Below are 14,296 nucleotides of genomic sequence, written 5' to 3' on the forward strand. Positions count from 1 at the left end.
TCCCTCAGGGTGGTGTCCTAAGCCCAACCATCTTCAGCTGCTTCATCAATGACTTTCTCTCCAACACAAGGTCAGAAGTGGGGATGTTCGCTGATGACTACACAAAGTTCAGCACCATTCACAACTCCCCAGACACTGAAGCAGTTCAAGTTCACACCTACCTGATGAAGGAGCAGCGCTCCGAAAGCTAGTGCTTCCAAATAGACCTGTTGGACTATAACCTGGTGTTGTGTGATTTTTAACGACATACAAAATAATCTGGACAATATCCAGGCTTGGTCTGTAAAAGTGGCAAGTAGTATTCACAACATGCAAATACCAGGCTATGACCATAAGAGACAATCTAACCATCACCCCTTGACATTCAATGGTGCTACCATCATTGGATCCCCCACTGTCAACATCCTGGGGGTTACCATTGACCAGAAACTCAACTGGACTTGCCACATAAACACAGTGGCTACCAGAGCAGGTCAGCAGCTAGGAATACTGTGGCAAGTAACTCCCCTCCTGACTCTCAAAAGTCTGTCCACCATCTACAAGGCACAAGTCAGGAGTGTGATGGAATCCTCCCCAGTTGCCTGGATGGGGGCAGCCCCAACAACACTCAAGAAGCTTGACGCCATCCAGGGACAAAGCAGCTCCCACTTGATTGTGGATGTGGTGCCATTCACTTCTTCCCCCACCGACGCTCAGTAGCAGCAGTGTGTACTATTTACAAGATGCACTGTAGAAATTCACCAAAGATCCTCGGACAGCACCTTCCAAATTCCTAAACTATCTGATGCACATATGATGGGCTGAATGGCCTCCTGCTGTCCTGTAGTGATTCCGTAATGATTCTGTGATTCTAGCAGGATAAGGAGAGCAGAAACATGGAGCACACACCATCCCAAACAGACCTGGGTCGAGTAGATCAGAGACACACAGAGGTACCTGGTGCCAGCAGATGTCACAGAATTGCTTGAGTCCCGTTTTCGAGAACACTTTGTCCTTGAAGCACTCCTCACATTCCTGAGTGGCCAGATCTCCGCACAGGCAGCATTCCCTGGGACCTGCAGGAATGGCAAAACATTCAGACCAGTCCTAGTCATGAGGGAAATCCGATCTGAATTCTACTCCCAGAGGCTGGACACTGTGGCTGGCCCACAGAGAGGGATATTAGACATGGGTATCGTGTGACCCTGAGTATCCACCATTTTTAATTCGGGCGTTGCAGGTTTACGTAAAGTGGAGTTGAGGCTGAGGGGAGAGGAGCCATGATGGTATTGAAGGACACAAGCAGACTCGAGGGGCTGAGTGGCCTCCTCCTGGTTCTTATGACCTTATTATTTCTCCAGACAGGGGTTGGTTGGGTGGGGGGGGGGGGGGGGGTAGGGTGGAAGAGAAAGGAGGTTTAGAGGAGGCAGGGTGGGTCGGCCTGCACACGTAGGAGAGTTGTGTAGACGTGCAGTTACAATGGCAAAGCTGTGGACCAGGTGTTGGAAATGGGGATTAGGATAGGGAGGTGGTAGATGGGCTGAAGGGTGTTTTCCCATGCGGTAGATCGCTACGACGATGGTTTTGGGAGGGAATGAAACCTGCAGGGGCTGTGGGAGTCGAGTGGGCTGCTTGTGGACGCAGGGAGGGCAGTACTAGGCTCGATGGGCTGAATGGAACCCACCTTCTTCACACGAATCTGGTCTCACCAACCAATGTGTTGGTGTCACACTGCGGATTTCAATTCTGGGGAAGGGAAGGGAAGGCGGTGGATGTGGGGGCAGTTATAACCGATGACAGACATTCGGATAAGTTCATGAATAGGAAAGGTTTGGAAGGATAGGGGTCAGGAGCAGGGGCGGCACTAGTTTAGTTTGGGATTTTGTTCGGAATGGACTGGTTGGACCCAAGGGTCTGTGTCCGTGCTCTATGACTCTCCAACTCTCTCACACTCTGTAAGGTCCCCCCAAAGACCTTCACTGCGGAGGAGAGTGGAGAGAGCAACCACATGCCAAACAGGGACCGGAGTCTGCCCGTAAACTGTCTCCCTTTCTCCCCCACTGTCCCATAGCCCCGTCCAGTTCTCCCCTCCTGCATCGCTCCCTCCCCCACATTCCCCACCCCCACCTACTGTCCCACAGCAGGTCCGTGATATCCAGCTCCAGAGATGGAATGATTTTCTCAAACATTTTGTAATTCTTCCCGAAGCGAGGCATCTGTACGATGAGACACGATGGGACCTGGGGGGGGAAAAAAAAGAGGGATACGTATTAAAGAGGGTGAGAGACAGACCGAGACAAACCGTCAGAGTCATCAGAACAACTCGAATGGACGGTCATTAAAACACTACACACCATCCTTGGCTTCATTAGCAAAGGAGCAGGACACGGAAACACAGGATTCACGTGAACTCTGTAAAACCCACAGGTTTCACGGAAACAGGGGGGTGGGTCATTCAGCCATCTGTGCTGTCTCATATCTCCATCCACCCAACCGTGGCTCCTTCACAAAAATCCACCAGAGTTTGGAATCCTGCGGAGGAGAGAGGTGGAATCGATGGAGGGGTTGGTCCTGGACTCATCAGGACACTTCACAAGAATGGGAGCAGGTTACTGACGGATTGGGCAGGACATTGCTAGGTGAGCTCTCCAGGGCAAAGTTCACTGACAGTTAATTACCGACCTTTGCTGACATTTTAAATCACGTGGGTTACTCTGATTGGTCAGGTCGCTACCAATCTTAAAATTGGTTCTCAGGGAAATTCTTCACACACTCCGGATTATCTGGTAAATGCTGTCCCGGTGCAGAATCACACCCAGTGCTGAGAGTACTGCAAGTACAGGTTGGATTTTTGCAAACAGTCAATGAGATCTGTTTGGCACAGGCCACCAGCCTTTGGGATGTACAGTGCAGTCACCACACCAGCCCGGAAAATCATTCCCACTTTCCTCACCCATGGAACGTTGCTGGCTGATTTCTCACCTCGGGACATGGAAGGCGGGAAGCTCATTCGACTCCCTTCAAGCGGGGAATTGGAGAGCAGGATAGAGCCTATCGGGATGTCTAAACAAATACTGAAAATAGCAGCAAGTGTAGGCCATTCAACCTTTCAAACCTGTTCTGCCCTTCAATATGATCATGGCCAATCATCCAACTCAGACCCCGGTTCCTGCTTCCTCCCCTGATACGGTTTATCTCTAAGAGTTACACCCGAATCCTTCCGGAAAACATTCAATGATTTTGGCCCCAACTGCTTTCTGTGGCAGAGGTTTGCACAGGCTCCCCACTCTCTGGGTGAAAACATGTCTCCCTGTCACAGCCCTATATCCTTACTGCCGTTGCAGACAGCAAACATATCATCCGCTTATCAGAAACATACAATGGACAGGAGGTTAGAGTGAAGAGCAGCATGGTGGTTCAGTGGTTAGTACTGCTGCCTCTCAGCGCCAGGGACCCAGGTTCGAATTCTCCCCGTGTCTGCGTGAGTTTCCTCCAGGTGCTCTAGTTTCCTCCCACAATCCAATGCAGGTCAAGTGAATTGGCCATGCTAAAATTGCCCGTAGTGTTAGGTGCATTAGTCAGAGGGAAATGGGTCTCAGTGGGTTACTCTTCGGAGGGTCGGTGTGGACTTGTTGGGTCAAAGGGACTTTTTCCACACTGTAGGCAATCTAATCTAATCAAGTGTGCACACACGCACATACACACGTCTCTCTCATGGAACTCAGCGAAGGTATCAGAGGCTTTTCAAGCTGACACTGTCTCATTGGGCAAACAGAGCCCCATTCAGGCAAGCTGCAACCAATCAGAGCCAACTTTCCAACTAATCGAGGAACTTTCCTTCAAGGGGATAAATGTTTGAAATTTGGCATTTTTACCAAATGTCCTGATGTCGACAAGATCCCCCTCATTCCACTAGTCCTGGGTCAGCCCAGCCATTGTCTAAGGCTTGAAAATTGTAATTGGTTTCCAGCCTCAGCCCCTCTTTCCCCAGGGTGGGAGTGTGTGCGCGGGGGCAGGGGGGCGGGATGATGCTGGAAAGTGAACGCGTGGAATGTTGGATCAGCCATGATCCTATCGAATGGCAACCGAGCACAGGCCGAATGGCCTTCTCCTGTCCCTATTCCTCCCGATGGACAGAACCCAGCGTCGTGACCTAACTCCTTCAGGCCTGGCATCATCTGCAGAGCCTCTTTGCCCACTCACCTCAGCCAGTTTGAGCTGGTTACTGTGGAAGGAATGCTCCACCAGTTGCTGTACTGTGGGAACGGTCAGGTCATCATCCTGGTCGATGAAGATCTGATGGCAGTAACACTCCTGCTCCTTGTGGCCTGCTGACCTGGGAGACACAAGCAGAGCCATTAGGGTCTCCACACGCACAGTAACGGGGCAGGCTGTTACACACCTCAGCTGGCACCGTCAACAAACCCATCAAGGCCCTCAGGCAGCACTTTCCAAACCCCTGGCCACTTCCACCCCGATGGACAAGGGCAGCAGATACATAGCAACACTAACCCCCTGCAAATTCCCCTCCACCCTGACTTGGAAACACATCCCCGTTCCTACACTATCACTGGGTCAAAATCCTGGCATTCCCGCCCCAGTGGCACTGTGGGTCAACCCACAGCTGGTGGACTGCAGTGGTCCAGGAAGGCAGCTCCCCCTTGCCACGTTTTCAGATGGCATTACTGCCAGGATACTGCATACCGTGATGGTGCCCAATAGAACCCTCCGAGATCCTGCATCGGGGGCTCAGTCCGAGTTACGATGCCTGGGGAGATGCTCAGCCTTGATAAAAACTTTGACGTTGTGGTCTGTTTAAACATGTTACACCTGAGGTACATCGGAGTCTTTTGTAAGACCTCAGTCTGAATTTAAGAGGTATTCCTGTCCATTACAGAAACTCAAAGCACCCACAGCATCACTGGTCAGCACCTCCCAGAATCAGGAGAAAGGTTTGGCTGCAGATGCTGGAGATCAAAGTCAAAATGCAAGCACTGGAAAAGCACAGCCGGTCTGAGGAGCAGGAGAGTCGACATTCCGGGCATAAGCCCTACATCAGGAATGTTCCTGAAGAGCTTACACACAAAACGTTGACTCTCCTGCTCCTCGGATGCTGCCTGACTGGCTGTGCTTTTCCAGCGCGACACTTTTTGATGCCCCCTCCCCCCAGGGTAGGTCCTGATGGGTACAGCCTCTCTGACAATGACAGTTAACCCTTTCAGATATAAACTGTACCACCAGCTATTCCTGGGGAATGAGAGCTGGGTGCAGATCGTGCGGCTGACACCAAACCAGCAGCTGTGTGGGACAGGTCACACGCTCTAAAAAGAACTTGAAGGGGCTGAGCACTGAAACAAACTGTCCAACTTGGAGAAGAATGTTTGAGGGAATGTTGTTTGTGAGCGATGCCCCCTCAGTGGGAGTGAAGTGTAAACTCTTGCCGCCGTATATCCAGAGAGCTGCCATGGTTACCTCGGAGCTCCAATCCCCAGCTTACTCAGAGGAACACAAACAGACAATCCCAGAGCGTGGCCTAATGGGTCCTGGCCACTTGGCAACCAGGGTGGACCTCTGCATTTGCCAGTGTAACCACGGTGATACTGGGAATGCTCTTTGCTCTGCGGGTGTCAATTCCTCATCCCCTCTCCCAACCGCCAATATCTCAACCCTTTCCCCCTCAAAATAAATTAGGTGAGGGATTAGTCAGAGAAAGAGAGTGATGGAGAGAGAGAGGGTGATGAGGGGAGAGATACACACAACACACAGTGAGACAGTGAGACAGTGAGACAGTGAGACAGTGAGACAGTGAGACAGTGAGACAGTGAGACAGTGAGACAGTGAGACAGTGAGACAGTGAGACAGTGAGACAGTGAGACAGTGAGACAGAGAGACAGAGAGACAGAGAGACAGAGAGACAGAGAGAGAGAGAGACAGAGAGAGAGAGAGACAGAGAGAGAGAGAGAGAGACAGAGAGAGAGAGAGAGACAGAGAGAGAGAGAGAGAGAGACAGAGAGAGAGACAGAGAGAGAGACAGAGAGAGAGAGACAGAGAGAGAGAGAGAGAGACAGAGAGAGAGAGAGACAGAGAGAGAGAGAGAGAGAGAGACAGAGAGAGAGAGCATGCAAGACTGCGAGCGAGAGTGCATGCAAGACAGCGAGAGAGCGCTCGAAACAGTGAGAGAGAGCATGCAAACTTTAAGTTTAATTGGATAGGTACATGGATGGGTGCTTAAGCTAGGACAAATGTTCGGCACAACATCGTGTGCCGAAGGGCCTGTTCTGTGCTGTATTGTTCTATGTTCTATGAGACAGGGTGCGGGAGACAGTAAGAGAGAGTGTGCGAGATAACGGAGAGAGAGAGAGAGAGAGCGCGCGCACAAGTTTGTACGCAGCGAGAGAGAGCACGCGATGAGGGTGCGTGCGAGTGGGTAATAGAGCCGGTCTAGGACGAGGTTTGGATTGCACGGACGGTGACTAACCTGAGTTTGAGTAATGGCTCCAGGCCAAGCACGTGCTGCATGATGACATTGAGGAATTCCTCCGGGTCTAGGAAAGACAAAGGCAGGAAACACTCATTCTGTGGCTCAGTCACACCTCATTCCCTCACACCTCGTTACATTGTTTTCCCCACCGTCCAGTCTCACCCTGTGACAGAGACAGAGCTGGGGCCCACAGCATGGTGGTTACTGGCTATTCCACCACGTGACCATCACATTTTGGACTTGACAATCAAAGATGACGAGAATGGAGCAGTGGGAGGTTGCAGCACTTTTACCCTCCCTCAGGCAAACAGCACCAGCCCCTGGGAGCTATCGAGTCAGGTACTCACTCAGATACCACAGCACAGCCACAGGGACGGGTCTGGGACAGTTCTGCATTGTCGGGTACTCGCTCAGATACCAGAGCACAGCCACAGGGATGGGGCTGGGGGAGTACTGCATTATCAGGTACTCTCTCAGACACCACAGCACAGCCACAGGGACGGGGCTGGGGGAGTGCTGCGTTATCAGGTACTCGCTCAGACACCAGAGCACAGCCACAGGGACGGGGCTGGGGGAGTGCTGCATTATCAGGTACTCGCTCAGACACCACAGCACAGCCACAGGGACGGGGCTGTGGGAGTGCTGCATTGTCAGGTACTCGCTCAGATACCAGAGCACAGCCACAGGGACGGGGCTGTGGGAGTGCTGCATTGTCAGGTACTCGCTCAGATACCACAGCACAGCCATGGGGCGGGGCTGGGGGAGTGCTGCATTGTCAGGTACTCGCTCAGATACCAGAGCACAGCCATGGGGCGGGGCTGGGGGAGTGCTGCATTGTCAGGTACTCGCTCAGATACCAGAGCACAGCCATGGGGCGGGGCTGTGGGAGTGCTGCATTGTCAGGTACTCGCTCAGATACCAGAGCACAGCCACAGGGACGGGGCTGGGGGAGTGCTGCATTGTCAGGTACTCGCTCAGATACCACAGCACAGCCACAGGGACGGGGCTGGGGGAGTGCTGCATTATCAGGTACTCGCTCAGATACCAGAGCACAGCCACAGGGACGGGGCTGTGGGAGTGCTGCATTGTCAGGTACTCGCTCAGATACCAGAGCACAGCCACAGGGACGGGGCTGTGGGAGTGCTGCATTGTCAGGTACTCGCTCAGATACCAGAGCACAGCCACAGGGACGGGGCTGTGGGAGTGCTGCATTGTCAGAGGATAGACTCAGCTGCTTGTGGGAGCTTGCTGTGCACAAATCAGCTGCTACATTTCCAACATTATTACCATCACTGTGTTACAGAAGGGCATCGTTTGTGTGAAACACTCAGAGACACAGCGAGAAAGAGATACGCACAGACACAGAAAGAGAGCGGCAGAGACCCAGGGGGAGACAGAGACCAGCAGAGATCCAGAGAGTGAGAGTACAGTTACTGACCTTTCTCCTCACTGGTGAACCCTGCACAGGAACCACCTGCTGTCAGCTCCATCCTCAGGTTCATGACCTTTTTACAGTCGACAAACCCGTCTCTGGGACAGAGAGAGGAGAGAGAGAGAGAGTGAGCACAGAACGAGATCATAGGTTAACTGAACCATTTCCTGCACAATCACAAAACGGTCAATGCACTGACGAGGCCATTCAGCCCACTGTTGTATCTGTACTGGCCCTCCTCAGCAGCAATTCACCCAGTACCACTCGCCCAACCTTCTCCCAGTTCTCCCTTTTCTGATGATGATCCAATTCCCTCAGATTCTCCACCACACTCTCAGGCAGCACGTCCCAGATCCCACACAATTTCAATTGCTTGGCCAACCCTAACTTCCACATTAACTGGCGGGGGGGGGGGGGGGGGCGGGGGCGGGGGGAGGTGAACCAAAGGGGCAGATTTACACCTGATCTGACTCAGAGTATTGGATAATGAAGTCAGAGATGTACAGCACGGAACAGACCCATTCAGTGCAACCCGTCCATGCCGACCAGATATCCCAACCCAATCTAGTCCCACCTGCCAGCACCCGGCCCATTTCCCACTAAACCCTTCCTATTCATATACCCATCCAGATGCCTTTTAAATGTTACAATTGTACCAGCCTCCACCACTTCCTCTGGCAGCTCATTCCATACACGTACCACCCTCTGTGAAAAAGTTGACCCTTGGGTCTCTTTTACATCTTTTCCCTCTCACCCTAAACCTATGCCCTCTAGTTCTGGACTCCCCCACCCCAGGGAAAAGACCTTTTGTCTATTTATCCCATTCATGCCCCTCATTTTATAAACCTCAATAAAGGTCACCCCTCAGCCTCCGATGCTCCAGGGAAAACAGCCTCAGCCTGTTCAGCCTCTCCCTGTAGCTCAAATCCTCCAACAACCCTGGCAACAACCCTTTCAAGTTTCCGATAGGAAGGAGACCAGAATCGCCCGCAATATTCCAACAGTGGAGAGAGACAGAGACAGAGACAGAGACAGAGAGAATAAAACAGTACAGCACAGGAACAGGCCCTTCGGCCCACAGCGTTGTGCTGACCATGACACCAAATTAATCTAGTCCCTGCCTGTCCTTGGTCCATATCCCTCCATTTCTTGCATATTCATGTGCTTATCTGAAAGCCCCTTAAACACTCCGATTGCATCTGCCTCCACCCCTACCCCTGGCAGCGCATTCCAGACCCCTACCACTGTGTAAAAAAACAAAATGCCCCTCTCACCTTAACCGCATTCCCCCTGGTATTAGACATTTTAAATGGCGGCACGGTGACTCAGTGGTTAGCACTGCTGCCTCTCAGCGCCAGGGACCCGGGTTTGATTCCAGCCTCGGGCAACTGTCTGTGTGGAGTTTGCACATTCTCCCAGTGTCTGCGTGGGTTTCCTCCCACATTCCAAAGATGTGCAGGTTAGCTGAAGTGGCCATTCTAAATTGCCCATAGTGATAGGTGGATTAGTCAGGGTTAAACTTAGGGGAATGGGTCTGGGTGGGTAGGGAATCTAATTTAATCTAATCTAACTGCAGGAAAAAGATTCTGACCATCCACCCTATCTATGCATCCCATAATTTTATAAACTTCTATTAAGTATCTCCTCTGCTGCTCCAGAGAAGAGTTTTTCTAGCCTCTCCTTAGAGCTGATACCCTCTAATTCAGGCTGCATTCTGGTAAACCTCTTACGCACCCTCTCCAGAGCCTCCACATCCCTCCTGTTATGTGGAGACCAGAATTGAATGTAGTACTACAGCTGTGGCCTAACCAAAGTCTTAGAAAACTGCAACATGATATCCTGACTCTTGAACTCAATTCCCCGACCAATAAAGGCAAGCACACCATCCGCCTTTTTACCCCCATCTACCTGTGTGACCACTCTCAGGGAGCTATGGACTTGAACCCCAAGATCCTTCTGTAATCAGGGTTCTGCCATTAATTGTGTACTTTTCCTTAACATTTGATCTGCCAAAGCACAGAACCTCACACTTACCCAGATTAAACTCCATTAGCCATTTCTCCACCTGTATCTGCAATTGATCTGTATCCCACTGTATCCTTTGACAGCACTCTACACTATCCACAACTCCACCGATCTTTGTATCGTCCACTAACTTGGGGGGTAGCACGGTGGTTAGCACTGCTGCCTCACAGCGCCAGAGACCCGGGTTCAATTCCAGCCTCGGGCAACTGTCTGTGTGGAGTTTGCGCATTCTCCCTGTGTCTGCGTGGGCTTCCTCCAGGTGCTCCGCTTCCCTCCCACAGTCCAAAGGTATGCAGGTTAGGTGAATTGGCCATGGGAAATTGCCCGCAGTGTTAGGTGAAGGAGTAAACATAGGTGAATGGGTCTGGGTGGGTTGCTCTTCAGAGGGTCAGTGTGGACTTGGGCCGAAGGGCCTGCTTCCACACTAAGTAATCTAATCTTAGTCAGCCACCCGTCTACATTTTCATCCAGGTCATTTATATACGTCACAAACAGCAGAGGTCCCAGTATGGAGCCCTGCAGAACACCACTAATCATGGACCTCCAGCCTGAAAAACACACATCCACCATTACCCTCTGCCTTCTATGGGCAAGCCAATTCTGAATCCACATGACCAAATCACTGTGCATCCTATGCATCTTAATCTTCTGGATGAGCCCACCAGGAGGGACCTTGTTGAAAGCCTGACTAAAATCAATGCAAACAACATCTACTGCTCTACCCTCATCGGTAACCTTCATTACCTCCTCAAAAAATTCAATCAAGTGCTCCGGTTTCCTCCCACAGTCCAAAGATGCGCAAGTCAGGTGAATTGGCCATGCTAAATCGCCCATAGTGTTAGACGCATTAGTGAGAGAGAAATGGGTCTGGTTGGGCTACTCTTCAGAGGGTCGGTGTGGACTGGTTGGGCCATAGGGAATCTAATCTAATCGCTAATATTCCTTTCCACTGCGGTTTGTTCCTCTTTGGGTGGCACGGTGGCACAGTGGTTAGCACTGCTGCCTCACAGCACCAGAGACCCGGGTTCAATTCCCACCTCAGGCGACTGTGTGTGTGGAGTTTGCACCTTCGCCCCGTGTCTGCATGGGTTTCCTCCGGGTGCTCTGCTTCTCTCCCACAGTCCAAAAATGTGCAGGTTAGGTGAATTGGCCATGGGAAATTGCCCATAGTGTTAGGTGAAGGGGTAAATGTAGGGGAATGGGTCTGGGTGGGTTGCGCTTCGGCGGGTCGGTGTGGACTTGTTGGGCCGAAGGGCCTGTTTCCACACTAAGTAATCTAAAAAAAGTCAGTAAGACATGACCTGCCCTGCACAAAGCCATGCTGACTATCCCTCATTAGGCAATGCTTTTCCAAATGTGTGTAAATCCTATCCCTAAGGATTCTCTCCAGTAGCTTCCCACCCACTGATGAGACCCCCCCCAGTCTATAGTTTCCTGGATTATCCCTATTTCCCTTCTTGAACATAGGAACAACATTAGCTACTCGCTAGTCATCAGGGAACAGAGAGAGACATTCAGACTCTCCACCTCGGTCCACCTAGCCCAGCTCCGCCCCTCAGGCGTGGCCCTGCCCTTCCAGATCTCTGACAGTGCGCCTCGCTTCCCACCTTCCTCCCAGCCATGTACCGACCTGCGAAGTGGATTGACGATCTCCTCCCGGAGGATCCGCTGGATGTGTCCGCACTGGGGGCTGGTGGATTTGTGAAGCATGGAGTCCAGCACCAACGTACAGGAGAAGAGGCTGCAAGGACAACACGAGGCCATTACCAGAGAATCACAGATTTTCCCCACAGTGTGGCAGCAGGCCATTTGGCCCATCGAGTCCACAGCGACTCTCCAAACAGCATCCCATCCAGACCCACCACCCCACTTTATCCTTGTAACCCTGCGTTTCCCATGACAAACCCATCTAGCCTGCACATCCCTGAACACTATGGCCAATTCACCCTTTGGATTGTGGGAGGAACCCAGAACACCTGGAGGAAACCCAATGTGGAAAGTCCACACAGACAGTCGCCGGAGGCTGGAATCGAACCCGGGTCCCTGGCGCTAACCACTGAGCCACCATACCAGCCTTTTCCAATGCCTGTACAGTTCTCTAAGGGGGGTGTGGATAGTGTGAAGTGATCACAGACAGAGGGGCTGGCCCCTGTATTTCTGTGATATACACATACTCTCCTGCAATAGCCCCCCATCCCGTCACCTGGGTGGAAATAGTCCAGCCACCCCATCCCGCTTCCCTCAGGAATATCACACCGAACAACAGCTCAGAAAGCTCCGGACCTAAAGCTGAGTGAAGGATTTACACGGATTGTGTCCCTGCTGGCTGGGGAAGCAGGATTCAGATCACAGCGCCAGGCCACTGGCTAGCAGAGCACAACTGATGAGCCGAATGGCCCAATTCCATTCTGACGTCTTATATGCGAGCGAGTGAAGCTTCTCGTTCTCCGGGGAATATCTAACTAGCTTCCCAGAAATCACGTCAGAGGCCAGGCTCAGGCAGGTTAATCTTCCCAGCGCTGTTCCCACTTTGCCCTGTCACTCCAGTGTCCCGAGGCCAGGCCCCACCTGACTGGGAACGGGTACCCTGCATCCCCCCCCACCCAATTACAGCACCATCTCCGGTTTCACCCTCCCCTCCCCCGCCACTTCTCATTCCCACTCACTCAGATTCAGAATCAGACCACCAGAGCGAGGGTCCTCCCTACCTGAAGAGGGCAGTATCCATGTAGCAGGAATTGCAGTGCCCCTGAATCCCACGCATCCGGCCCTCGAGGACCCGCACTGCCTCCTCATTCCTCGGGGGAGGGGTAACAATGGGGACCACGCTGCTCTCCGGGTTCCCTGGGGGAAGGGGGGGTTGGAAAGGATCTGTTGTGTAACACTCTCACTTGTCTAAAGGCTACAGCATCACAAGTGAATATCTAAATATTTTTAAATATTAGAAGGGTTTCTGACTAAAACAGAGTCATAGAGATGTACAGCATGGAAACAGACCCTTCGGTCCAATCCTTCCATGCCGACCAGATATCCCAACCCAATCTAGTCCCACCTGCCAGCACCCAGCCCATATCCCTCCAAACTCTTCCTATTCATATACCCATCCAAATGCCCCTTAAATGTTGCAATTGTACCAGCCTCCACCACTTCCTCTGGCAGCTCATTCCATACACGTACCACCCTCTATGTGAAAAAGTTGCCCCTTAGGTCCCTTTCATACCTTTCCCCTCTCACCCTAAACTTGTGCCCTCTAGTTCTAGACTCCCCCAACCCAGGGAAAAAAAAAATTGTCTATTTATCCTATCCATGCCCCTCATGATTTTACAAGGTCACTGCTCAGCCTCCGATGCTCCAGGGAAAACATCCCCAGCCTTTCAGCCTCTCCTGGTAGCTCAAATCCTCCAACCCTGGCAACATTCTTTTAAATCTTCTCTGAACCCTTTCAAATTTCACAACATCTTTCGGAAGGAGACCAGAACTGCATGCAATGTTCCAACAGTGGCCTAACTAATGTGCTGTACAGCCGCAGCATGACCTCCCAACTCCTGTACTCAATACTCTGACCAATAAAGGAAAGCATACCAAACGCCTTCTTCACTATCCTATCTACCTGCGACTCCACTTTCAAGGAGCTATGGACCTGCACTCCAAGGTCTCTTTGTTCAGCAACACTCCCTAGGACCTTACCATGAAGTATACAAGTCCTGCTAAGATTTGCTTTCCCAAAATGCAGCACCTCGCATTTATCTGAATTAAACTCCATCTGCCACTTCTCAGCCCATTGGCCCATCTGGTCAAGATCCTGTTGTAATCTGAGGTAACCCTCTTCGCTGTCGACTACACCTCCAATTTTGGTGTCATCAGCAAACTTACTAACTATACCTCTTATGCTCACATCCAAATCATTTATATAATGAATGAAAGGTAGTAGATCCAGCACCGATCCTTGTGGCACCCCACTGGTCACAAGCCTCCAGTCTGAAAAAAAAAAACAACCCTCCCCCACCACCCTCTCTGTCTTCTACCTGAGCCAGTCCCTCTCGAAATGGCAAGTTCTTCCTGTATTCCACGAGATCTAACCTTACTCACCAGTCTCCCATGAGGAACGATGTCGAATGCCTTACCGAGTCCATTTAGAGCACGTCTACCATTCTCTTTTTAGTCAGCAACTTCCAAATTCTCACTATCCTCTGGGTGATATTTCTCCTCATAGTCTTCTACCTCTTAGCTTAAGTCTCTGCTTCCTGACTATTAAACTTTTTAATAATGGAAGACATGCCTTGCTATCCACTGTATCTACACCTCTCATATTCTTAAACAAAGAAAATTACAGCATAGGAACAGGCCCTTCGGCCCTCCAAGCCTGCGCTGATCCAGAT

General features: G+C 51.4%; 1 protein-coding gene across 2 annotated transcripts in view; it reads right to left on the reverse strand.

Moving 5' to 3' along the window:
- cyldl (cylindromatosis (turban tumor syndrome), like) overlaps positions 1 to 14,296 on the reverse strand; it is a 39,328-nt gene that overhangs the window by 9,754 nt on the left and 15,278 nt on the right. For both annotated transcript variants that reach the window (XM_087987636.1, XM_087987637.1), the window contains exons 7-13: positions 12,626 to 12,761; positions 11,548 to 11,658; positions 7,899 to 7,990; positions 6,458 to 6,524; positions 4,183 to 4,315; positions 2,111 to 2,219; positions 937 to 1,055 (exon numbers count right to left, since the gene is read on the reverse strand). In XM_087987636.1, coding sequence (XP_087843762.1) covers positions 937 to 1,055; positions 2,111 to 2,219; positions 4,183 to 4,315; positions 6,458 to 6,524; positions 7,899 to 7,990; positions 11,548 to 11,658; positions 12,626 to 12,761 — 767 coding nt within the window. The remainder of the gene's footprint in view (positions 1 to 936; positions 1,056 to 2,110; positions 2,220 to 4,182; positions 4,316 to 6,457; positions 6,525 to 7,898; positions 7,991 to 11,547; positions 11,659 to 12,625; positions 12,762 to 14,296) is intronic.

This window comes from Chiloscyllium plagiosum, unplaced genomic scaffold, assembly GCF_037043375.1.
Source record: "Chiloscyllium plagiosum isolate Xiang-an unplaced genomic scaffold, Cpla_swu_hap1 HiC_scaffold_5, whole genome shotgun sequence".
Taxonomy (NCBI): domain Eukaryota; kingdom Metazoa; phylum Chordata; class Chondrichthyes; order Orectolobiformes; family Hemiscylliidae; genus Chiloscyllium; species Chiloscyllium plagiosum.